The following is a 27,967-nucleotide window of genomic DNA, read 5'->3' on the forward strand; positions in this document are numbered from 1 at the left end:
CCTTATCATAAACATTATTCTAGGTTCCTCTGCAATATCCCAAAACTATAGACCACACAACTATACAACTCACATCCTTTATATAATTAACAAAACTTTTGAGAGCAATGCAAGAATACCTAAATGTTTCTTACAATGCTACAGTTTAAAAAAAAACACCTCTATATAACTAGATCTAATTTTTGTCATTTGGGGAAATGTGTCATCTGTCATAAACAATTTTTGTTAAAAGCCAAACAGTTCAGCATCAGTAGAATGCTCCCCACATTTATAGTTGTTCCATTACTTCCAAGTTCCTGAAAAGCTTTGATTCGTGATTTGGACATTCACTCAAGTCTTCTCGATCTCCATTCGGTCACACAATATGCCATATCATTTTATTACACCTCTTTATTTGAGTTTCACACATAGAATAACCCACAGTTTAAGTCTGTTCTTAAGTGTTTTTTTTTAAGATTTGCAAAAATTGTACAACTGCCAGTTGGTGAACATTTACACATTAGCAGTGGACTAAGATTTAGCAAATGTCATAAATAACCTATTTCTTTCAAAAGCATGTCAACATTTTTCCAGAATTATAAAGAAAATTGCACATATCAATACATTGAAAATTGATTTTATATTCCAATATTTAGAACTAAAGAGAGCCTATAGGGATTTCTAGCTATCGCTGTGTTCAAAAAGATCATACTTCCTTTATGATTAAAGAGATTTGAGCACCCAGTGGTTAGAATTGATCCAAACCTGTGGGATGATCAGAGGTTTATTGTTTACCTTGGTATATAGAACACATAATGTAAGTATCCTCAGTCATGAAGCATTTGTTGCAGAGGATATCTAAAGAAGTCTGCTCTCCTGTTATTGTCTCCTTTACACAAACACACAGATCTCTGCTCTTATAGGAGAATGTGATATTTGAGGGCTCGTGGAACCCTGTTGATGACGAGACGTCCATCATAGCTAAGTGATGCAAACAGCCAGGGATCAGCGGATGACCATTCAGCTGCATATACGCTGTCTTCATGTTCTTCATAGGTGGACACCACACTATCCTTCAGGGGCTCCTTACCCCTAAATCACACACAGAACAGAAAGAACTACTGAGTATGGCAAAAATAAATAAATGAATACCTGATTCATACAAACTGTACATCAAATGACTGTAAAAAGGTAAAGTTGAGATCTGTTATAGTACATTATTATAAGTTGAGTCCAAACATCAGGTAAACTGTTTCAGGTATCAAATGTGTTAACAGGTCTCCAAACCAATCTGAACTGAAAACAAATAAGTTGTAAAATCTAAATGCTTTTAAAAGCATTTTAAAAAAAATCATTTTGTAATAATGCCATGCTCTGTTTACACTCTGAAAAAAGGAGTAACGTTTTAATATCAAAATAGATAAATAATTGTGCATATGGGTGCATCTTCAGTCTGCTTCAATCTCAAATGGTAAAGACTATTTATTAGATGTTCCAAGAGGGGAGTAAAACATTTTCTATGGTCAAAAGGTTGCAAATTTTGGTAAAATATAGCTTTTAGAACAAAAAAACCCAAATCAACCTACTTAATTTCCTTATAGAAAGGTTAATATTACCTATTCACCCTAATATGCCCTGGCCTTTTTCTGACTGTGGGGTCCCTAAGGAAGGGCAGAGTGCACAGTGGTGCTGATTACAAGAGTCGGCAATTTCTTTCATATAAAATAGTCATTGAATGTAAGAGGGGCAGTTATGGTTGAGAGGTTGAATGGGATAACAGATGGAGGGATGTGATTGATTTAAAACCCACTAAAAAGAGAATATTCTGGTAAATTTGAGTTCAAATGTTACAGATGGAAAATCATAAAATACGTTGACGGAACATGGCACATATATATGTATATGGTCTCACATATCTACGGGAATCACCAAGACTGCCAAGATGTCTTAATGTTAAAAAACGGATGACAACACATCTTAATAAGCCTCAGCAGGTCTTTTCTGCAATGCAGACATGTAGTATGTTATTCCTATATTTTTTAGCTATTTAAATCAGATTTATATCATATATGTATTTCTTATTCTGCACTTCTCACCTTTTTATTTGTTATTCTGTGACATTTCGTGTTGAGAAAGGTTTTTGGTGTTCATGAAACAAAGGAGATGTGCATTGAATACAGACTTTTGGCTTTGAGGGTATTTATTCCAAATAGGTGAACAATGTCGGAATTGCAAAGGTTTTCATATGTGTCTCCCACTTGTTAGAACTTTCACTTCTTAATACTTGTTTGGAAATCCTTTGTAATCTGAAGTCTGGAACGCATTGACATCACTAAATGCTGATTTCATCCCTGGTGGTGGTCTGCCAGACCACTACTGCAACTCTCTTTAGATCCTGCTTGTTTTTGGGGTGTTTTCCCTTCAATTTTGTCTTCAGCAAGTGAAAGACATGCTTCAGGACAGGGCATTGACTTGGACATTGCAATAACATTCTGCTTCTTTGCCTAAAAAATCTCTTTCCTTCTTCATCCTCATATCTTCCAAACCCTCTGTTACAGGTTGAGTTCTGTCTAATCTGTCAAAAACTGTAAAGGCTTGATTTTTATTCTAAAATATATTTAAGAAACCAGCTTCTTTCACCTGTAAGCTGGTATTCAAGCCTTGGACAATTTAAGTACTTTCCACGAGTCATCTCCTGTCTTAGAAACAGCATTTTTTTTTAGATCTCCCTCCATACTTTCTCTTGGTTAATGGTCCAGGGGGTGGGCTGGTCACTCCATAGCATTATTCCTCTTGGTCTGTAACCAAGATGCTGATCAATTTGGGGTCATTGTCTTATTGAAACACATTTGCATATCTTTTGCATTTCCTATTTGGAATAATGCACCATGACCCCTTCAAATATTTCGTATATGTATTCAAATTGATCCATGATCCCCTGGCATGTGAAAAACATGTCCAACACAACAAACACCCACAGATCATGTTGGATTTGACACGATGCTCCCAATTTTCTTCCAGTGCACACTGGTTTGAATCCATTTCTCTTTAGGCCAGTCAATGTGTTCTTTGGCAAACTTAAACTTGCCCACTAAATGTCTTTTTTTTTTTTGCAGGGGCCTTTTTCATAGCTTATAAATCTCCATATGGGGGGTTTCTAGTTGTTACAATACTCAGAAAACACTTGGGCCACACATGGCCCTTTGTGTTTCCCTGTAGCCAGTGTAAGGCCAATCATAAATGACTTTTTTTTAAAAATCCATGTTGTGCATGCAATACAACTGTGAAGCTTTTATACTGAAAAGCTTTACTCCGGTATGGATGTATGTGCGTGTAATGTTGAGCCGCTCTAAATGTTGCTACCACGTTACCCACAAGATGTCAACTCACACTAAGAGAAGTTGATAACGAATACTGTGTTTTCAAAACATGGATTTCCAAGTGTTTCTTTACAGAAATTAAAAGTAATGTCATGTACTTGTGATACATAGGTCGCTCTGTTTAAAGATCAGAATTTGGATCCCCACTACGTGATCAAGCTCAAGGATAAATACAGAAATCTGTCTAATGAAGAGCACGCAAGGGTATCTGATGCGTTGCTAGCAAAACTGCAAACCCAACAAGGACCTTTTACCAAACTTAACAACCCCAGAAATGCAGCTGTCAGGACACGTTATGCAATTTCTCACAAACTCGCCAGAAAAAGTAAGGCCTTTTCTGATGGAGAGTTTATTAAGGAGTGCTTATTGGACTGTTTCACTCTCCCGACGCACTGTAGCGAGGAGGGTTGAGGAGATCGCTCAAAACTTGGAGCTTCAGCTGAAGAACAAATCGACCGAATTTGACTGTTTTTCTCTGGCTTTGAATGAGAGCTGCGATGTACGTGAGACGGCCTGGCTCCTCATCTTCTTACGTGGGATACAAGACTTTCAAACTACGGAGGAGCTGGCAGCCATGCAGTCAATGAAAGGGACAACCACTGGTCAAGACTCTTTCACAGGGGTAAATGGATGTTTGGACAAGTTAGGACTGAAATGGGACAAGCTGACAGGTGTGACAACAGATGCTGATTGGGAAAAGGGTTGGACTTTTAAAGAGAATGCAGGGTAAAGTGACCCCATGCAGAAATAAACACGTTTGCATTGTATTATACATCAAGAAGTGTTGTGTTTTATAACTGAACCATATTGTTGATGCTATAACTAAAACAGTTAACTTCAGAGCAAAAGCATTCCATCACAAAAAATGTGTTGCTTTTGGAGAATGAGATTGAACAGGTTGAAATAAGCTATCACTTCACCGTCAGGTGGTTCGGCCCAGGCAAAGTGCTAAAAATTGTCAGGGAGCTGGGAGACCAAATTCAGCAATTCAGTGTGAAGAAAGGACATGACATCCCAGAGCTTGAATGATGACGACTGGGTGGCAGCCATCTGATTCGCAGTGGATGTGACTGCACTAATGATCGAACTAAATGCCAAAGTGCAGTACAGGAGACTTTTTGTGCATATAAAGTGCACTGAAGGGTTTCCTAAGAAAGTTTTAGTTTCTCTCTAGTCACGTGAAGGACAAGTATGACCCACTTACCAACATGAAAGGAAGCCACAAGATCAGCTGATCGCCCCCACAAGTACCCAACCACGTTAGTTTTCAAGGCGATTTTAAGATTTCAAAAAATCTGAAGAGTATTTTTTCCTCCCTTCAACTGTAGTGTGGATAATGCAGCATGTAATGATCCGAAGGAACTCATTGACCTGCAGTCTGACTCATTTCTGGGAGAGCACTACAGGCCAGGTTCACTGCTGTCTCTTCTTAAAATTTGTTTTCCCTTCTCCAATCAATGGCCTCACTAATTGAACCACTCGCTGCTATTATTTTGAATCTATCTTTGCTTGACTGTAAAATAACAAAATTCATGGGTTTTTTCTTATTCATTTTGTGAGTTGGAATTTTTAAAATCACACTGTTATATTGAACACAACTGTACCTTCTGGAAAACTGGCACCTTGGCTCAGTTCACCTGCAATATAAAAGGCGTCCCGCATCGTCCCGCTAAACTACCCGATGATGTTGATATAGCTGTCTGTCATATTGTAATTTTGTCCCTTTTGAAACGTCCTGTCAACAAAGATTGATCTCTGAAAGAAAATATTTTTCCCCCATGTTTTCAATCAAACAAATCAAATGTGTACCTACATCATCTTTAATGGAATTGGTAACATGAAATATGTCATGTTTGGGAAGTCCCACTGCTCAGGGCTTGTTTATATACCTAGAAGTTGTGTAGTGATACAGCCCAATTTTCTTTTAACGGATCATAGCAGCGCACTGGTAAGATCATGAGATCCTCGAGCTTCCGAGGAGAAGCTTTATTAGTATATGTAAAGGAATTTTTGAACAATGATACACTCCTATAACTGCCCCAAAACTGTCTATGGAAGAGAATTTATTCAATGTGGAGTGTAGTGCAGCGTAATGATAGATATTACCAAAGAAACAGTTCAAGCTCAGGCTAGCTGGTCAGTTATCAGCAGGCTCCTGCTAGTTCACCAGGCTTTGAGCAGCAGTACATTTGCTTCAGATTATTTTCAGATGGCCGAGGAAAGACAGGCTTACAAATATCAGCCGAGGGAAGGCTTTCTGCTGTTGACATCACTGACACTCCTTTCAATTTGTGGAACTGTGAATGGGAATTAAGTCCTTTACACTTAAGCACCCAAGAGGCAGGTCACCAGTCCAGGAAGCAGAAACTGTACCTAGTAGTAACTACAGCACAGGGGTATTAGACAGTCTACCCCAGTAAAAGGAGTGGTAGGTCTATTCTATAGAGGTAACCTGGCTGCAAAAAGACCTTATAAACCAAAACATTACAATATCAGTTATAAGCTCACACATTTTACTAGTTAGTGGTTGTTAGTTAGTGGTTGTACAGTAGCCCTGTGTTAAGATTGTAGTTGAGGTTTTTGTATTGTAGGAGTGTGTGCTCCTCTTTTTGTGTTTTCCCTATCTGTGTACATAGATAGGTGTGTTCAGTGACCTGCCAATTGGTGGATTGTTCAGGAGAGACTGAATTTAAACACAAAGTTGGCTGCCGTCTGAGAGCTCCTCACCTACCTCAATATCCAACAGGCCTCGGGTGTGTTTTTGTGAAATTGTTATGTATAGAGTGAAAAGAAAAGGAGTGAGTGTTTTTAAAGTTCGCTAGGTAGGTGGTTTTCTTTTGTTTTTCACCTGTCAGGTGGGATCTTGGTTGTTTCTGTTCATATAGAGCAATTCTGTTTGTTATTTTGGACTCCAAAAGTTCACCTTGAAGATATTTCTGTTGATGAAACCTTCTGGATTTGATTTTTGACTGAGTCTTGGATTTCAATAAACACTTATGTTAACTTTTGATGAACTTTGATTATATGGTTACTTGGAACTTGAGGAAGCTGGGGCCTTCTTTGAGTTGCACCTAGAAACTATAAATTACTTGACAAATACAATCATTTCTTTATTCAATTAGACACTTTTCTCTTACTTGTCTTCTTGATGATTTTCCTCCCCTTCACTCAACTCTTCCTCATCCACTAAGTGTCCAAAAGGCTCTGATGAGATAGACACCATATTGGAAAGGATGAGACGGCTGTCGCTGCTGGCTGTCAAAACTAGCTGGTCATGGCTATGGTTGTAGCGGACACTCCAAACCCTGGAAAAAAAGAAATCACATAAATTATGGGATGCATTTTGTTCAATGCGCCTTCATAATTTCCATCTTATTTCTGTGTATACAGTACAGTACTTAGTTGTGCATAACAAGCAGCACGTTTTGCCATGATAAGAATGCGTTACATGAAGGCCTGGTTCAGTAGGATTTCTGAAGCAGGAACTGGAAAATTGAAGCTTTCCAGCCTACCTCCTAAGTGACCCCCAGCAAAATGGGAATTGTTCGCCAGCTGGCCAATCAGAAGGCAGGAGACACTTTCAGAAGATTCCCATTTGGAACTCCAAGAAGAAGAGGTGCTTTTTTGCTTTGTTCTAAATTTGCTCAACCTATTAAACCCAAGGTGAGTGGAAAAGATTTGTGTTTGTGGGAGGTGCCGTGGGGTAAGGCTGAGGTAAAACGTAGGTTCTTTTTGTGTATAATTCACTTTTTTTGTTCTTTAGCAAGTGGCGAGTTAGATCTTGGTTTGTTAGGCTTCTTTCATTTATTTGGCACAAGCCCACAGTCTCTCTTACCCAACACTCTGTTTTATTGTAAATAAAGACTTAATATTTTCCATACTCTGTTAATTAACAAGTGTTGGTGTTGTTTTTTGCTATTGCTGGTACAAAGCAGGATGTAACAATGCATTTAAGGTATTGTACTGATGAGAAGAGACACATATTCTTGAAGCAATTGATACTATTGTCCACATAAAAACCAATGCAAGTACACACACAAGCACAAAAAATATACACATCTCTTTTGAAATCCCAGTTGTAGGTATCTAAAGTGGCGATATCTGTATTTTTGAAGATAAATTCAGAACCAATGTAATGTAATTTGCATATGTATTGAGTATGAGCGCTTATTTATTTTTTAATATTACATTTAAGTACATTCTCATTTAGTTGTGATGGTGAAGGTAAAACCCGCAACCGTGTTAAGGGAAAAGCAGTAGAAGGACGGATGTTAAGGTAATAAAGGAAATTGTTATTCAAAGCTTTACGCCACTAACTTTCCTTATCATAGTAGAGATTAGAGCACAATGTATCTCAGTTTCGCAAATAATTATTTGGATTTTATGTGGATCTTTTGTTTTGATATCGTATTGTTGATTTATTCGCACTGTTAATTTTATTGTTTATCATTGTTTTATTTACATGCTTTGTTTTGACTTTTATTATTTTGTTACTATTATTATCATCATCCTCACCATTATCAATATTATTGTTCCTCAGATAACCTCAAGTCAAACCAACCTTAGCCTTAAAAACAAACATAACCCTCAAACTGTTGTGACCAGCACAAAAATTGTCAGGGAGAAGCAGACTAAAGATAATTTCATATTTCCTTTTAATTTAATTTTTGTTGCTTCACCATTACTATTACTGATGTTTTCCTGACTATGCCTCCTGCTGATGGCTGGCTGGGTAGAGGGAGAGGAGAGGAGAGGAGAGGAGAGGAGAAGGAGAAGGAGAAGGAGAAGGAGAAGGAGAAGGAGGAGAGAAGGAGAAGGAGAGAGGAGGAGAGGGAGAGGGGAGAGGAGAGGAGAGGAGAGGAGAAGGAGGAGAGGAGAAGGAGAAGGACAAGGAGGAGAGGAGAAGGAGGAGAGGAGAGGAGAGGAGAGGAGAGGAGAGGAGAGGAGAGGAGAGGAGAGGAGAGGAGAGGAGAGGAGAGGAGAGGAGGAGAGGAGAGGAGAGGAGAGGAGAGGAGAGGAGAGGAGGAGAGGACGGGCACAGAGCACAGGAACACATACAAAAATACACTATTTATTCAGCGGGGCCGGAGGTCATCATGCAGCTCCGAACGCGGCGATACCTGTAAATGAATACCGAAGGGGGGGGAGAGAAGCAGAAAAACTACACAATAATCAGCATAACTAGTCTGCTTGATGAGGAGGAGGAAAGGAGAGGAAAGGAGAGGAGAGGAGAGGAAACCATGACCCAGTGGGGTGACAGAGGCCTGTCAGGTGATCATGTTTCCGGACCCCGGCAGCCTTGGCCTATAACAGCATAGCTAAGATGTGACCTAAGGATTAGATAACCCCCTAAGTATGATAATTTGTCAACTTTACCATCTTTGAGATGAAAGCTACTATGCTACTACACATAAAACATTTTTACCTCTTTTAATGAAATAATGGTGGCAATAGACTGGTTTGGTCAATTGTAATTGCTGATTTGTATTATCATTTCAATTAATAAAAAGAAATTTGTTTCTGATAACAACTTTATGAAGGGACATTATATGTAAATTAACATTTTCCTTATGTATTGAAAAGAACATAATCATTAGGAAAACGTGAAGGTGACGTCCCTGCACAATACTCACCAGTGCGAATGCTCCTCCAGGGTCTTGACAGGCTCCTGAACATTGCGGACATCCCAGAACTTGACCTTACAGTCATCTCCACAGCTGGCGAGATAGTATTGGCGGTTGGGGTTGAAATCTAGGTCACGTACCAGCTGGCCATGGGCACTCTCTATACAGTAGATTTGACTGCACAGGACAGGAGAGACAGAATAATTAGAAAAGGTGGTGATAAAATAGGCAAGAGCAAGTGACTGACAGGGGTGCTGGCTTCAAAATGTCTCTTTGGATCGTTCTAGATACCTTTAATTGATTTGATGTATATTTCTTTCTATAAGTATCACTGGTTTATCTACAAGATTTCTTGGCTAATGTGGTGATTTCTTTGGAATTTTTCTTTATGTAATAATTTATTAATTTATGATCTGGAGACAGCAGGGTGTTTCACCACGTCAGCCCAGATATCAAAGTTATTAATGACTAATGTACTGGGCAAAGTTTACATTGGCACCTAGAGGCAATTTTAAATCTCCAGGCAACCTAATGTGCTTGTTTTTCTGGACTGAACAAGGAAACTAAAATACTCATAAGAAAGCAAATGCATCGTGAACACAAAGATGTAATGCAGACCTGTATTTTATGGGATAACTGTGCCAACCACCACCTTGTCCATTTTTAGAAAAAAATAAGAAAATGGGCAACTTCTTCAATTTAATCCCTCCTACCAAACCATAAATAAAAATGGGGGCTTACACTCGTCAAAGGTGTACCAGCAGAAATCCAGGACACCAAGATTATATCAGTAACCTTGTGAGCTACTGGAATCAATTAGGAAAATCTGAACTGGATTTAAAAACTGAACAAATGTAGGTCTGAAAATACACAAAAATTCCCTCAGAACAAAGACAAGCTGAAATGAATACTTGATAAACCAAGCGAAAAGTTTAAACATACTTATCTATTATCTGTAAATACATAAAGTGTATAGATCATCACAAGGTGTTACATAACTTCACAAAAATTTCCAATTCACAAGAAAGTGTCATCAACCAAATTAGCATTGCATTTAACATCTATGGTCATGAAAAAGGCAACACAAGGTAACCTATATATAGTTTGCCTACACAGCACATATCAATGGTTGACGATGACGACAGATGTGCGTCTTTTCCTTTCAACTGTACTAGAACAATCTTTGTCAGACACTTAAGGTATGTTTCCACTGGGGGCAGGAACTTCACAGGAACCTTTCACTTGGCCCTCTTGAAGATTGTGTTTCCACTGCGGGGTAGGACAAGGTCATCAAGAGACCTAGATGGCCACCCAATGGTTTCAAGAAAAATCGCTTAGCACATATACTGAGAAGGTTATTTTTAAATTATTGTTAGCAGAGTGACAGGAAGTATGTGACATCATGGATGCATTTAAATGCATGCTAACCAGCAATGATGGTTAAATTGTGTGTATGTGTGCATGTGACCATAGGATGAAAATCATCACCCTGAGTTAAAGGGTTGTTGGTGTTCATCCTGGATGCCTGTAACGCACTCCCAACAAAAAGGAAATGGAGCAAGAAATTAGGTTAGTTTGGTTCTTGCCCTGGGAGGGGTTTTATAACCTCCCTGTCCACACACACATGTATGTGCACTTGGGTCCTAGGCCAATATGGGAGTGACCTGGGACCTTTCATATGTGTAAGTGTGTGATTGTGTCTACATGAGCATTGAAGATTAGAGCTTTGACCCAGACAGGCGTAGTAATCTCAAGTCATCCATCTCAAAGTGTGGCAGTGGAGGGATAGCACAGGGTCAGGGGACCAATGACACACATTCTTTGGCACTTTTAGGAAAAAAACAAACCAAAACACAAAATCGTGAAAACCCATTCATGGAAGGGTTGATATGGATAAATATAGATGAGCGCTGGTAGGTAAAATAGAAGGGAGGTGGACACATACACAATGAAACACACATTTTCCTCTTGGCTTAGTTTGGGTGATAAATTGCTCTACCTTGGGAATTGACTGAACCACACACACACACACACACACACACACACACGCACATGCACACGCACGCACATGCACACGCACACACACACACACACACACACACACACACACTGCTGTTTCCATGACAACTGCTGTGGAGCGGGAGGTGGGACAAGAATAATCACAAGAGCAGGGCAATCATTTCATTGCTGATCAAAATTAAAGCTCAGCTTTGAGGTAGAAAGAAAGGGAGAGCAACTGGGGGCGGAAAGGAAAGACGGGAGTCTGGCCGTGCATAAAAGTAAGGGATCATTACATCAAACAGCCTAATGACTTGGTGCGCTTAAAGGGCGTGCCCAGAACAATCACAAATAAAACTACCAACATGCAAAAAAAGTATAACATGACATTTTTATTGTCATATAGACACTGTATCAGCTAGGACACAGTCAAGGTGAAATTACGTTGCATTCTATTAAAATCTATCTATAAAAATAAAAAAAATTAAACAAGTGTCAATGAAGCTGACATTATATTTGTTTGAATACTCAGATATCAGAATTCATCAGCAGGCAATAATATCTTAGCAATGCTACTGTTATTATTAAATACAAATATATTATTAGTTGTAAAATAAAATAGCTACTGTAGCTATGTATAAAACTAAAATGCATTGGACCACATACATTTTAATAATGAGTATGCCTACCAAAAGTCAGACTTGGCTAAATTGATGATACTGTATTGCAGTTTCAGATCTACAGCCTTTCAAAAAAGGGTGCTGAAGATTGAGACTTGAGTACGGTAACTACATTTTGATAAGCATGCATGGACATACTGATAAATCCCAAGCTTCTGATGTACAGTATGCTTATTTTGTGCTAATTAATAAATAGGGGACATTGTTGTCTGTGGTGCAACAATGAGCCAAGTGTGGTTTGTAGCACAAAAGACTGTTCCACTTATGTTTCTTTGTCATAGAGCTGGCTGGGGGGGAAAAAATTAAAAAAGCAAAACTGTGATGTAAAAATCTTCCATAAACTTCTGTAACACCTAAATGTCTGAAGCCACGAATGGGAAAATGCAGGGTGAAAGTATCAGAATTAATTAACAAAAGTTTACTGATTCAGTGGTATGGAGCCATTTCAAAATGAGCAGACATGTTTAGTCCAATGCCTTGGAATTCAAAACATGTATTGCTAAGGCTGCATTTTTCACACAATTTAAAGATAAGCAAAGCAATGAAAGGCAAGCAGTGTGAATAAGGGTTCACCTACAGTACAAGGTATTTTGAAGCACCATTTAATATGAATATGCAGAAGAGATAGTTCTAAAAACAAAAGATGATGTCACCTAGTCCTCGACGACAACTGCTGTTTACATGCAGGAGCAAATCATAAAAATCTATCTGCCCATCTATCTATCACCAATTACATTGGTTCCATTTTTTTTCATATCTGCACTTTGTCCTCCCACCCTCCTCATCTTTTTCAAGCCCCTGCTTTACTGCAGCATCCCAAGTAGTTTCTGTATTCACTCTGCAGTGCATGGTGTCTGGCTGCAGCCTAGCAGCTATTACACAGATCAGTGTGCTCTTATCGCTCCTTGCTGTGGACTGTCGGTTAACCCAAGAGCATTGTGCACAAATACACATCCTTCTGAGTATGTCTATCTTCATAAAGTCTTTCATTGACGATGCATTCCCAAGCCCCTAGCCGTCACGACTAATCCACGACCATCCAAAATATCCTCAATTCGATAAAAAGTCCCAAGTTTGAGAGTGAAATGTGTACTGTATAGCAGATACATGAAATCACACATACATATGTTTTACAGTATGGCCAGTACAGCCTCCACATTATAGTCAGCTATATTTAAATAATTTCACTTTCTGTCCTCAATATTGGAGCAGAGCATTCAATAATTTACATAATGCTGCATACTACATCGGTGCTACTCAGACAAGGAGCCATATATTTATTTTAATAAGCACTGATATCTTTTTTTAAAGCACAGCATGTCAGGAAGATTGGCTGTCATTCAATATTCTACTCCTTTCAAGGGTCTTACATTTTTAACCTTTTGATGTTCCTTTAAAATGGACCTTTGTTTCGTCAAACCAAAAACTACGCTGATAAAAAAAATGCAACCAATTAAAATGTTGTAAATTATTATTTATCCCTGTCAAATGTGAATTAATATAAAATATTTTCAATCCTTAAACTGCCACATTTTGGGCATGACGCACTTCTACTTTATGGATTTAAAAACACACAAAATAGATCTCTTGTCTACTGATCTACCACCACCCACAGACTGAGATGGACCCCAGCACCCTGCCTGTGACCCCAAAAGGGATATAGTGGTCAAAAAAACATAAGACTCTTCATGTAAGATGGATTCATATTGGTTTGATTATTGTTTATGTACAATAGTATTTCTTGGTTGGTGTCAAATACTCATGTTAAGCACTCCTTGCACAAAAATGTTTGTCTTTTTCAAAATCAAAGTGTACAATTGATTTTCTAGCTACCTACAGTACATGTAAGATTTTCACTTATTGATAATAATATAATGGCCACACTGCTTATAGCCATCAGGAGTGAAAAGTACGCCCTCACTGTGGCAGCAAAAAGTCCCATAGCAACTCCCCTGATCCTTTTTGATTCAAATTTTATGATTTCCTAGGTGAAAAATACATTAGAACAGTCAATCCGCTCATCAACTCTAGATAGGGCATACTGGGTGGATCCTGAGGTTCACCCAATACCTGGGGGGTGTTAAACTGGATTTTAGAATTAGTGGGTGACCTGTGGATCTGTCTGATTTTGTATTTCCGCGTCCAACCCCTGGGAAATACCCTTCATCGTTATCGGCTGTGTCAGTGCCTGAATCCCAGCTTACCGAGTTGTGCTCCATGGGCTCAGGATCAAGTTCCATGATAATATGGAGTACCTCCTCAGCGCTATAGTACAGTGCCAGCAAAGAAGTGAATTCTCCCCTCCTTTGTATTTTTGTGCACAGGGCTGCAGCTGCAGGCTTGTGAAAGAATTCAAGGCCTGCTTAATTTTCCAAAGCAAAGGTAACCATCAAAGTAATATAGATAGAGGGCAAAGGGCACTGGGAAAAAGAAAGAAATACCTTAAATGGTTACAAAGAGGATTTCAATGGGTTTTACAGGGTACTTTTAGGTCATGTTGTATAATCAACCATATGCATTAAAAAGAAATGACATGTATTAGAGAAGGTAAAAGCACAAAAATGTGCTTTGGAGCATCGAAGGGTTAGGCAGAGTCTGCTGCCACTGCTGGGATGTTTTCCCCTCTCCTTGTTTTAGAGCATTGAACTGGGAGCATGTGCGTGAACACATAGTGTCTTTACCTTACTGTCCATACATGTAATATAGTCAGAACCAAAAAAAAGCTGAAGCTGTTGGAGGGTTAGAGTTTGATTTTAGGTGTCAATTACAACTAGGCAAGGCTGAGGCATTTATCATCCTTTTAATTATTTGTTTTTTTGTTTTTTAATCTTTTCAGAAAAGGTCCTTTAGTACAAATAATGCAAAAGCATGGGTAAAAAAGAATGAGATACTGAGGTCCTGATATTTTTAATAACTACCTACTTACAACCAACAACCAAATTAGATTCCCAAATGGCATTAAAACTAATCTCTCAACAGTCATCAGGTGAAAGGCCAGAGCATCTGTCTGGCAACGCCGGCTGTGCAGGCCTGACAATCCAGACCGATTCTCTTGCCTGTTCCCAATGGTGAAATGACCTCCTGGCCTCTGTCAGAACAGGGGCAACCCTCTCTTCCTTCAAGAAGCTCTTGAAGTCACAGCTCTTCTGAGAGCACCTGCTCTCCTAACAACACTTATCCTTCTCCTCCTATCTCATCTCACCTCCTCTCTCCTTCGCTCCTGTTTATGTCTCTCCTCACTCCCTCAATAGCTCTTGATTGTTGGTTGGTAGTTACAATAGCAGCTAGCTTTGGACTGTAAGTTGTTTTTTTCACAATATTCCTCTCAATTGCTCGGTGGCTTGCTTGTGTCTCTCACTGTATGTCACTCTTTATAAAAGACTCTACTAAATACCAAGATATAACCATATTCCTGCCGCTTGTCCCAATATATAACACTATAGTGTATTTTGCATTTATTTTGGACAAATAGATGTTTAATATAACTTTCAACAATACTGAGAGATACAAGTAATACAACAAAATTAAATAAAATACTTTTCAAAACTCAAATCCCATATTAGCGATACAAGAGAAAAACATTTCAGAATGATTTTAACATCTATCACACCACATCTGTTAGATTGCAATAGGAATAGTAGGAATAATAAAAATAGACCATATAAAATAAAAAGACTGAAAAAAACATTATTGCAAACATTCTCAGGTGAATTGTGCATGTGATCCATGTGTAAACGTTTCTATTAAATTATAAATAATGGAAGTAAATAAATTTTGACTGTCAACATCACTAATCAATTAATGTTTTGAGAAATAATATGTTGAAATGACTCATTTGGCCTAAACAGCAATCTGAAAATCTCAGCTAACCTTTGCAAAAACTAAATAAGAGATCACTCTGCAGCATTCATAGTTACCGTAGTCTTGGTAACTAAGTACAGGTTTCAGATACCAAGCTAATAAATGATCTTAATAAAAATAGCCAATAATGTCACAACAGCCAATAATGCTGTTTGATCTGTCCAATTTCCTGTGTGAAAGTGGTGCCCACTAAGAAAAAGCGACAAATATAGAGAAATGTGATGTTCTGAGAATAGGTTTTAAGGACACATAAAGGTCTTTTTTTGTAAGATAAGCCAATTACTAGAATTACTACCCTTAAAATCACCAGCAAGCCATTGTGGGTGCAACTATCCAAATTTATCATTGAGTTATTTACATCCCCATAATTTTTGAGTTTCTCTTTCCAAAATACATAGACCTTTTAAGAAATGCATATAAGATATTACATGTATTGTCACTACATTGTAGTAGACTGTAGACTCTACTAAAAAAAGTGGTGCTGCCATCTGGTCCATCCTTTTGTACTGACAGCAAGAACAGCACTTGCGTATCTTTCGAATGAGCACAGCAGGAGGAGACCAGCTAAACGGGGGTGTGCAGAAACTCTATAATTTGTTATGATGCCGACAGGAAGAGATCTCAGTGATTCAACTATCTTATCAGTGCCAGTGATACACATCTACACATATTCTTTCTCTCTGTCTCGCTCGCTCAATCAACGCTACTGTCACTCTCTTCAGCATGATGTTATCATGGCAATGAATAACAGGCTGATTATCAGCTCTCTAACAGCTACTCCATGAGCACAAATGCTGACCTCACTTGTCACATACCCCACATCCACAGGAAATACTTTCAAAAATGGACACACAAAGCATGCCAGTGCACAGAGTTATAGCTGAAAACCAGCGCTTACAAGATAAATGAATGGGAGTATACAAGATCTGCATTGTAGTGCACTTATAATACAGATATTCTGTTCAATTTTGAGACCACAATAATTAATAACAATTATTATTGTTGTTGTAAAAACTACTGTAGATCTTAACTACTATGACACCTAGTAATAATAATACATTTTATTGAAATTTCTTTTTTAACAAAAAATGCTACAAAGCAATCAAAGAGAAGTTAAAAACAGATGCTAATCCAGGTGCTCAGTAAGGTCTGAGAAATTTACCGTGATTCTCTTTACTTGTGATTCCACACACCCCATGCTCTAGTTGCACAATTTATCTGCATATAGTTCTATTGAATCGTTTAATCAATAATTCAAAACAAACATCTATATGGAAATTCTTCTAATCAAATGAAATGTACTTAGTTCCTGTAGCAATCGCAAAAATAAATGCAAATTCTACGCTGCCCTGAATTCTGCTCTAGCTTACAGCTATGACATTTTAAGGGAAGCTTTAAGGAAAGCTATGTCATAAAACATCTCTAATATTTTCAATCACTGTAATAAATTAAATTGATAACCTTGAAAATCACTGAAGGTATGAATGATGTAGTATTATTTGAACACCCAGTGAAAATATTATGCTCCGACAGTTCAACTTAACCAATACTTCCTGCACATGGCTCTAATGTTGGGTTGAACTTGAGGTTTAAAACCAGCCAGGTGCAAAACCTTGATTCTTTAATAACAGTGATAAAGCTCATAAACAAATGTTATATGTCTACCACCATCATAACTACAATATATACAACCATGTTCAACTTTGTCTTTGTCAAAAAAATAAAAAATCTGAAAATTAGACATCAAGATGTGTCTTTCAGTGTCATTATTCACTGATATATGATTCTGTAGAGTGATGACTTTTTTTTAGCACCAAACAACACAAAAGCACCAGATAATATTTTAGTATGCTATTTTATAGTACGGTATAGTGTGTTATGTAGGATGTTAGCTGGTTCCATTTTACAAGAGTGAAAAAACGTACCTCATGGTGCGAAGGTCCCAGCCACGGATGCTTGTGTCATTTGCTGTGGCAAACTGGCTGCAGTTGTGGTGGGGGCTCCACTTGCCTGAGGTAAACTTAAGTTGGCCTTTGCCTTCCAGGGTTACACTGCTGGAAATCTGCGAAGGGTACAAGGACCTTCATGATTTTGCCATGTGTGTGTGTGTGTGGTGTGTGTGTGTGTGGTGTGTGTGTGTGTGTGTGTGTGTGTGTGTGTGTGTGTGTGTGTGTAGGTATATTTAGAGCTATTTTAGCCTGGCCAAATAAACCTAAAACAAAACAGCTGATGAAAACAAAATAGCATAACTGAAAATAAAATAATTAATGCATTTTATGTTATTTTCAATCCTGTGTCAACTTTTACCCAATTCTGTGGCTATCTGTGGGTTATGAGCTCATCTTCCCTTTCTTTCCCTCCTGTTTCAGCCTGTTGGAGCAGGGATCAATGATTGCTCAGTCAAAGAACAGTTCCCTGGCACACTCATTGTTTCATTTCATTTCATTGCTGAAGTATACTGTTAGATGGAAGGAACAGTAATGAGAGCAGGAAGGAAGGAGAAAAGCAGAATGGATAAAAAGAGGCTGAATGAAAAAAGCAGCAGGTGAAATAGGACAGATAAATTCAGAAAAAGAAGGTGCAAGATTCATGGGTTTCTACTTGGTGTTAAAAGTCCAAACCACAACTGGTAAAAAGTCTCAGAAGTCTTTTCCTCACATATGACTCTCAGTGTTGCCATAGACAAAAGTGGGATGCAAACTAAGCTACTAAAGACATCTCCGACAATACGTGCATACATTTTAATATTGTGCTACTTTCAAGGTAGGTACTTGGATCAAAAAACCCTGGGTGGGGCTTGAGGCTTACTCGGTACTGATTGAGCAGGATGTGAGGCCTACAAAAATCACAACAAACTTTCTCAAATTCTTCATCCAAATGCTTTCTCCTCTCGTTTATAGCATCTACCGCCACGTACATGAACACACAAACCACAAATGCAGCAACTGCACCACCTCTTTCCATGTTGATCTCTAGCTGTATGCTGGCCTGTCGACCTCCGACCCTGCTGACCCACTCTACTCTTATACCAGCAGCTTGTACTATTAATGTATTTCCCTGATCCCTGCTTATTCTCTCCTCTACCTGTCCTCCCCCTTCTCCTCTCTCTCTACCCAGGTGGCCATCACCAGGAGAGTCCCCCTAACCTTATAAGTCAACCTCCTATAGCTTCTTTACAAATGCACTCCAAAAAAATGTCACACATGCAGATGTAGGGAATTATTTAATAACAATGTATCTGCATACATGCATCTAGCAGCATAACGAGGATCAGACATGTACAAAAATGCTGACCATTGTCCATTTGCAGGTGGTTTGCAAACCAATCATAATTCAGCATCTGAACATTCTCTGGAGACTCATATTTTCTCACATATGTTTGTGGGAACACATATAGAATAATGTTTCGTGTGTGCTTTGAGCTGGTAAATACATTCTTACCGAACTTCAGCAACAATTCTAATTGGTGAGCAATACACATGCTTGCACAGACACGTATGGATAACACCACTGCTCATATTCCCCTAAACAATGCACAGCAGTATGCCTTTAAAGATGATCTGTGTATGTGCACACGCGTTCTAGGGCAAACACACAGAGCATGCAGAAAGAAATGTACACATCCATGCTGCAGCTAGACACAGCTTGAAATAAATACTGTACTAAACAAGAGTAAAGTAGAAGGTGTGATGAAAGGAGGGAGGAAGATTAACATTCTTATCAGTGCTGGAAGAACATGCCCTGACTGCCAAGATTTCTCTCTTCCAATCCTTTATTCTGCAGCATCCCCCTCTCTTTTCTTATCTGAATCTCCCTCTTCCTAATCTATCCTTCTAATCAAATAGGCCTCTTGTTAGTCACGTTATTTTAATGCCGCTTACTTTCCTTCTGTAATTCTTACTTTTCCTGACTAAATGTGTGCATGTGTTTGTGTGTGTGCACACGCACATGCATGTATACAGCTCTGCAAAAAATATATCAGTTTCACCAATTTTACTAGTTATAGGCACATGATTTATGTTTCTTTGAATTTTGTTTCACTTCAAATTCCAAAAAATACTGATTTTAGCTTGATTATTCATTTGCTAAAAATGAAAATAAAGTTAAGACAACAAAAAACATGCATTGCTATTAAACCTGAATAGAATTTTATGTACCGGTATATGTTGATTTTTAAACAACACAATACTAATATATCAACCTAGGTACAGATCATTAATCACTTCATCATGGAATAACACTTATTTATCACAGATTTCATGGATCTTAGAATGCTGCCTATCAGTGTTTCACATAGTTGTGGGTGAATTAATGCCACCTCTGGTGCCACACGTCAAACAGCTCAACAATGTATGTTTGATGGCTTGTGTGGTTTCTCATTTTATTCACATTTTAAAGGTTTGCAATGGGGTTCAGTTCTAAAGCTTGGACTGGGTCTTGATCAAGTGGATCTTAATTATTACCAAGACAATAAGTGTGTTTACATCCGCATCTAAAGTGGACACCCTCCTCTATCAATTGGCTGTAAATAATTCCTGCAACAGAATTTACGGACTACAAAGCAGTTTGCACTAGTAGAATTATTGGTGAAGTCAATCCTGAATTAAATAACCTTGAGACAAGGGGAACGCCAGTTTTTCAATTACACAAAGCCAGTTTAGATTAACTCTGAGTCCGTTACCTGGGCAACATACTTTGCTTCACCTAACCCTGAGATTCCCTTGCTCTTCAGATGACTGAGGGCAGTTGCAGACATGATGTCAAAGTGCAGATATGTCACAGAAATCTCTATCAGAAGGGGATTATCAGACCCCGATTGGTTCTTTAATCATTCCCTGATTACTATCTAGGTTTGCCAACTTTCTGAACTGAAAATAAGAGACAGGGGGCACCAGTGACGTAATGTATTTAATAACATTGTTTAAAAAATGTATTATTATATTAATTATTAATCTATTATAGTTCTAAATAGAATGGTTAAAGTGTTTTTTTTAATAACTAATGTCAGAGTTAACCTTAAATCTCAGTTTATGAGTGAGAAGATTGTGGTTTAAAATAACTATGCTGAGTCAGGTTACTTTCCTGTCACTCCTAGCTTATCTAGCAAACAGACTTGAGTTTAACTAAATGAATATGATTATTAATATATACTACATCAGCCTCTGGAGATACCCGGTAGACAACAAACTGTAAATGACCTCCCTGACTCCTCTGAAGCTGCTCTTTCCTCCGTGGTTGTCTCCTGACCCGGGCGGTTTAACCTCAGTGGTTCCTCCTGACTAATGGAGCCATTTCATTGGCAGATGTGCAGTTGGCTTTTGTATGAATTATCGCTCACATTTTCCTACAATCCCTGCCTCCTCCTTTTCTACACTTGTTCCATCGCTTTTTTTTGCCACAGCATTTGTCTTAGGAACAGATCTTAGGAACAGTGACAGGGCTTTTAATTGGCCACAACATCCGCATTCCCATGGCAACAGTGAAACAGCAACTTAACAGTGTTTCATTGATTAATTAGAACCTGACTGTAATAAAAATTGCCCATCATATATTTTTCAAAAATATCAGTTATCAGTTCAAAAAGGACATGTTCATGTCCAAATACAGAACAATTTTGTTTCTCTCTGATTAATATTTTAATACACATCGACTCAGTCAGCGATTTCCTGCCACAAAAGCTCTTGTTCCCTTGTTGCTAATGCAGTATATTTTTTAAAGTATTCTTCATTCATTTTTTCATCCCTACTGGTGAGAAGTAGGATTGAGGCTTGGTGGTGGTGGTGAATCCATTGATAAGGCCTTTTTTATCCTCATGCACAAGCTCAACTCTTTGATTCAGTGTTTATTGAACGCTTAACACCTGTCCTGAAGCCAAAAACTGAATTTGACAGCTCGGAGTTGGGAAGCCTAGAATTCAGGTTTTGACTCAGAAATTGTAAAAGCCATTTTACAGTAGCCAGATTATGGATGGAGACAAGCCATCTTCCCCCACTAGGTGGCACTTTACATTGTTTTACTTTGTTTTTCTTTGGCCACACCTCTTGGCTTTTTACACCACAACAATTCCTAAAGAAGTTAGCAGACAATGTAGCAGCCACAGCTAAATCAACAGGAATGATGGACAAGTTCAAGCATCAGTAAACGTGTGACTCAGTCATGAGTACTGTCCATTGAATATAGCTTACTTGGTACAACCCAAGTTGTACACAAAGAAACAACGGAAGGCGATATGGTGTTGAGGGGAAAAACCATTTAAATATGCACATTTGTATTTTATATGATGCAAAGACAGCGTGAACAGTTGAAGCTACTGCTGTTGCAGAGAAAGGATATGTGCATTTAAACACTGAAACCACATTGTTGTTATCAAAAAATGAGTTATGAAAGATGCATGATTTGTTGTGTGTGTGTGTGTGTGTGTGTCTCGTACAATAGCTTGTGTGGAACTCTCCTGCAGATCCCAGAGTAAGGCGTGGTTATCAGCCAAAGAGATCAAACGTTTGCCATCGCCCATGGGCTCCCACAGCACACTGTAAATCCCACAAAAAAAAGTTAATTGTAATCATCCATCCATCCATCCATCCATCCATCCATCCATCCATCCTCTACCGCTTATCCAGGTCGGGTCGCGGGGGCAGCAGCCTAAGAAAAGAAGCCCAGACTTCCCTCTCCCCAGCTACTTCTTGCAGCTCATCCGGGGGGATCCCCAGGCATTCCCAGGCCAGTCGAGAGACATAGTATCTCCAACGTGTCCTGGGTTTTCCCGGGGGTCTCCTACTGGATGGACATGCCCCGGATGGACATGCCCTGAACACACACCAGGGAGGCGCCCAGGGGGCATCCTGACTAGGTGCCCAAGCCACCTCATCTGGCTCCTCTCAACGCGGAGGAGTAGAGGCTCGACTCCGAGCTCCTCCCGGATGGCAGAGCTTCTCACCCTATCTCTAAGGGAGAGCCCAGCCACCCTACGGAGGAAGCTCATTTCAGCCGCTTGTACCCGTGATCTTGTTCTTTCGGTCATGACCCAAAGCTCATGACCATAGGTGAGGGTAGGAACGAAGATCGACCGGTAAATCGAGAGCTGAGCCAAAAGGCGAAGCTCTCTCTCTCACCACAACGGACTGGTGCAGAGTCTGCATTGCTGCGGACGCCTGTCGATCTTCTGCTCCATTCTTCCTTCACTCGTGAACAAGACCCCGAGGTACTTGAACTCCTCCACTTGGGGCAGGATCTCCTCCTTGACCCGGAGAAGGCACTCCACCTTTTCCGGTTGAGAACCATGGCCTTGGATTTGGAGGTGCTGATTTTCATCCCAGCCGCTTCACATGCGGCGGCGAACCGATCCAGTGATAGTTGGAGGTCACGGGCTGATGACGCCAACAGGACCACATCATCTGCAAAAGCAGAGACCCGATCCTGAGGTCACCAAACCGGACCCCCTCAACACCATGACTGCACCTAGAAGTTCTGTCCATAAAAGTCGTGAACAGAATTGGTGACAAAGGGCAGCCCTGGCGGAGACCAACCCTCACCGGAAACAAGTTCGACTTACTGCCAGCAATGCGGACCAAACTCTGACACCGATTGTACAGGGAGCGAACGGCCCATATCAGGGGGCCCGGCATCCCATACTCCCGGAGAACCCCCCACAGGACCCCCCAATGGACACGGTTGAATGCCTTCTCCAAGTCCACAAAACACATGTGGACTGGTTGGGCAAACTCCCATGCACACCTCGAAGATCCTGCTGAGGGTGTAGAGCTGGTCCACTGTTCCACGCCCAGGACGGAAACCACATTGCTCCTCCTGAATCCGAGGTTCGACTATCCGGCGGACCCTCCTCTCCAGTACCCCTGAATAGACCTTAACAGGGAGGCTGAGGAGTGTGATCCCCTATCGTTGGAACACACCCTCCGGTCCCCCTTCTTAAAAAAAGGGACTACCACCACAGTCTGCCAATCCAGCGGCACTGCCCCCGATGACCACGCGATGTTGCAGAGTCGAGTCAACCACGACAGCCCTACAACATCCAGAACATTAAGGAACTCCGGGTGGATCTCATCCACCCCCGGGGCCTTGTCACTGAGGAGTTTTTTGACTACCTCGGCAACTTCAGCCCCGGAGATATGAGAGCCTATCCCCAGGTCCCCAGGCCCTGCTTCCTCATTGGAAGGCGCGCTGGTGGGATTGAGGAGGTCCTCGAAGTATTCCTTCCACCGATCCACAACATCCCGAGTTGAGGTCAGCAGCACACCATCACCACTATACACAGCGTTGATAGTGCACTGCTTCCCCCTCCTCAGATGCCGGATGGTGGTCCAGAACCTTTTCGAGGCCGTCCGAAAGTCGCTCTCCATGGCCTCACCAAACTCTTCCCATGCCCGGGTCTTTGCCTCGGCAACAGCCGTAGCTGCACTCTGCTTGGCCTGCCGGTACCTATCTGCTGCCTCAGGAGTCCCACAGGCCAGTAAGGCCCGATAGGACTCCTTCTTCAGCCTGACGGCATCCCTCACCGCTGGTGTCCACTAGCGGGTTCGGGCATTGCCGCCATGACAGGCACCAACCACCTTGCGGCCACAGCACCGGTCAGCCGCCTCAACAATGGAGGCACGGAACATGGTCCACTCAGACTCAATGTCCCCCGCCTCCCCCGGGACATGGTCAATGCTCTCCCGGAGATGTGAGTTAAAGCTCCTTCTGACGGGAGATGTGAGTTGAAGCTCCTTCTGACGGGAGACTCTGCCAGGCGTTCCCAGCAGACCCTCACAATACGTTTGGGTCTGCCGGGTCTGTCCGGCATCCCCCCCACCATCGGAGCCAACTCACCACCAGGTGGTGATCAGTTGATAGCTCCGCCCCTCTCTTCACCCGAGTGTCCAGAACATACGGCCGCAAATCCGATGACACAACCACAAAGTCAATCATCGATCTGCGGCCTAAAGCGTCCTGGTGCCAAGTGCACATGTGGACGCCTTTATGCCTGAACAAGGTGTTTGTTATGGACATTCTAAGACGAGCACAGAAGTCCAATAACAAAACACCACTCGGGTTCACATCAGGGGGGCCGTTCTTCCCAATCAGATCTCTCCAGGTCACACTGTCAGCATTGAAGTCACCCAGGAGGATGAGGGAGCCCCCAGAAGGAGCACTCTTCAGCACTCCCTCTAAGGACTCCAAAAAGGGTGGATACGCTGAACTGCTGTTTGGACCATAGGCACAAACAACAGTCAGGATCCGGCCCCCCACCCGAAGGCGAAGGGAGGCTACCCTCTCATCCACCGGGATAAACTCCAATATACAGGCACTAAGCTGGGGAGCAACGAGAATTGCCACTCCTGCCTGTCGCCTCTCACCATCGGCAACTCCAGAGTGGTAGAGAGTCCAACCCCCCTCGAGAAGACTGGTTCCAGAGCCCTTGCTGTGCGTCGAGGTGAGGCCAACAATATCTAGTCGGAACTTCTCAACCTCACGCACCAGCTCAGGCTCCTTTCCCATCAGAGAGGTGACATTCCATGTCCCTTGAGCCAGTTTATGCAGCCGTGGATCAGACCACCAAGGTCCCTGCCTTCGGCCGCTACCCAACACACAATGCACCCGACCCCCTTGGCACCACCTGCAGGTGGTGAGCCCACGGGAAGAGGGTCCCATGTTGCCTCTTCGGGCTGTGCCTGGCCGGACTCCATGGCCAGAGGTCTGGGCACCAGGCGCTCGCCAACGTGCCCCACCCCCAGGCCTGGCTCCAGGAGGGGGCCCCGGTGACCCGCATCCGGGCAAAGGAAACTTGGCACCAATGTTGTTTATCATCATTAGGGGGTCATGGGCTATGCTTTGTCTGATCCCTCACCTTAATTGTAATTAGGTGGTCAAAAACAAATGCTCATCCACTGCATTGTGTGCATTCTGGAGATGCTATTCAAGCTGTTATTCAAGCTTTTCAAACAAATGCACTAACTGGTTCATACTGGAGGTAATAAAATATGGTGATTTAAACACTGTTTTACAGTATCTTATACTGTAGCTGTATTTTTTCAATAAAATATTTAACTGAAAATACAAATTGTTTGATTAGATACTAGATACTAGATACTAGAACTGGACCTATGACAGTTGTAAAGTGAGTTGCCTGATTCCATGAGCTGTACAATTGTTTTGTTGTCATATATCACCTGGATGATAGATATCGTACATATAAAGACTATATATTATCCAAAAAACTACACATACAGGTGGGTGAACATATACAAATGCCTTAAGAATGCAAATTTCAATTTTACGCCACAAAAATTCACACCAAAATCTGATACGTAAGGTGATGGTGATGCTGTGTGCGGATGATGGAGATGAAGGTGAGCTGCAGCAAACCAAAGCCATCCATCCAGGGAAATCGATAGTGCACAATAAAGGCTTCGGGCTTTGTGCACGAATAGCACACAAGCAGACACACACACAGAAAGAGAAACAGAGAGAGGGAGAGAGAGCGAGAGCGACAGAGAGAGAATGCCAGACGAAGAAAAAGGGAGCGACAAAGAGAGAGGGCAACAGAGAGAGAGAGAGAGAGAGAGAGAGAGAGAGAGAGAGAGAGAGAGAGAGGAGAGAGAGAGAGAGAGAGGAGAGAGAGAGAGAGAGAGAGAGAAAGAATGGAATTTGGTGCCCTTGTGAAAGAAACACCATGGATTTAAAGAGGGTAGAGCCCTGCTCTAACCACACACGCGTACATGCAAACACACACACACACAGACACACACAGTAGGACAGAAACACAATCATCATACTGTAGACTTCTGAAAAAATAATAAATTAATCAAGAAATTATTTCCCTTTGAATCACAGACTGCTTCTGTTCCCCCAGCATCACTTACCAGGCAATATTGCTGTGGCTGCTATTCTCTAGGTGGCAAAGCAGCTCCAGTGTTTGGGGGTTGTGAACAGAGTCTTCAGGTGATTCATTGTTTCCTGTTTCCCAATCACAGGGCATTCGCCATACAGATGCGCAGGATACAACCCTGCTGTCACTGGCTGTAAAAGGACTCACATCAGAAACAGTCACTCTGTGGGGTTGCATGTATATTTCTGCTATTAATGTGGTAAGATGGAAGGACTTTTCTCAAAATCAAGATCACAAATGAGTCGTTTTGGTATGTTAACCATACAGCCACAACAGTAAATGGGAACAGTGTACGGGAGAGACAGAGAGACTAATAACTATATTTTCGGAAGTATTGAGAATTTGTGAGCAGACACCAGGCAAGGAAACACTGGCTAAGCTCATTTGTCAAACTGAAAAGCACCATGGTGCGAGAGCACAGTCTTTTGAGTATTTTTAGACAACTGTGCACTTGGAGTAAGTGGGCGATCAGTCATCTTGAACCAAAGCCTTTTTTACTTGCATACCATTATGCAAGCAGTAGACAACACTATATGAAACCTGTGTATTGTACATGTATATACCTTTGGTTTAGCAAGCTGTACAGTAGAAATTATGTCAATTGCCAAATAGGTTCTTTTTTTTTTTTTACCTCATTCCTTCCTTTTTTTTAAAAAAAAAAAACATTTTCTAAAATTTTCTAAAATTCTGGACTTGAGCTGTCCTTGTGAGGTACTGCGTGTAGATTGATGAGCCACTTTATGTGTGTATTGTCTTTGTGTTTATAGTTGTGTTTTTACACAGCCATGTATGTTCACTACGGAGCTTTACAGTAGGCTTTAATCCGCTTATTTTCATTGTAGGTTGTGAAGGACAGATACCTGCATCAGCTTTAGTGAAAAAGAAAATAGGAATTGACACTGCAAATAACTTGAGAAATTAAGGCCCGATGCTTACAGAAATTAATTATTTGGTACCGGGCCACACCGAGTCTGAGTCAGAACAATATTTTATTTTGAAAAATGACCAAATTATCTCCATTACATCCATATATAACTTACTTTTGAAGCATGTCAAGATGCTTGTCTCATATGACACATGTAACACATGACTGATGTTTGTCTCGGTCATGTGGCACATTTACAATAATATTCAACTCACAACCTAGCAAAATGAGCCAAAAACAGATGTATTTGGAAAGGCCCGGTGAGGAGGCAGAAGAAGAGCCTATGACCACTAACAAAAAGAGAGCTGCATTTACTTAAAATGTGGATTTATCATGGCAGGTGATTCCCACGCACCAAGCCTGCACTTTTCAATATGTGGCGACAGGGTCTTTGAAGCCTTCAAAATTGCCTCTCCACTTGGAGACCAAGCACCCTGCATTACAAAGGAAGCCTTTTGAAAGAAAAAAAGTGGGAACATGAAGAACAGAGCCAATTACTCAGGGCCTCCACATCAACAAATCAAAGTGCACTAAGAGCGTCCTACTTGGTGGCTAAACGTGTTGCGAAGGCTATGAAGCCATTCACTATTGGTGAAGAATCGATCCTTCCTGCAACTGCAGACATTTGATGTGAA

The 27,967-nt window shown here is 40.8% G+C and overlaps 1 protein-coding gene and 1 long non-coding RNA gene across 4 annotated transcripts in view; one reads left to right on the top strand and one right to left on the bottom strand.

Annotated features, from left to right (window-relative positions):
• Positions 1-27,967, top strand: part of LOC130539667 (uncharacterized) — a 173,294-nt gene that overhangs the window by 44,332 nt on the left and 100,995 nt on the right. The window lies entirely within an intron of this gene.
• The window catches only part of eipr1 (EARP complex and GARP complex interacting protein 1), a 33,446-nt gene continuing 5,851 nt past the window's right edge, over positions 373-27,967 (bottom strand). Inside the window, exons 4-9 of the mRNA XM_057058144.1 lie at positions 26,382-26,538; positions 21,953-22,052; positions 17,448-17,584; positions 8,993-9,160; positions 6,497-6,664; positions 373-1,071 (exon numbers count right to left, since the gene is read on the bottom strand). Coding sequence (XP_056914124.1) covers positions 897-1,071; positions 6,497-6,664; positions 8,993-9,160; positions 17,448-17,584; positions 21,953-22,052; positions 26,382-26,538 — 905 coding nt within the window. The 3' untranslated portion in view covers positions 373-896. The remainder of the gene's footprint in view (positions 1,072-6,496; positions 6,665-8,992; positions 9,161-17,447; positions 17,585-21,952; positions 22,053-26,381; positions 26,539-27,967) is intronic.

Source organism: Takifugu flavidus, chromosome 16 (genome assembly GCF_003711565.1).
Source record: "Takifugu flavidus isolate HTHZ2018 chromosome 16, ASM371156v2, whole genome shotgun sequence".
Classification (NCBI taxonomy): Eukaryota; Metazoa; Chordata; class Actinopteri; order Tetraodontiformes; family Tetraodontidae; genus Takifugu; species Takifugu flavidus.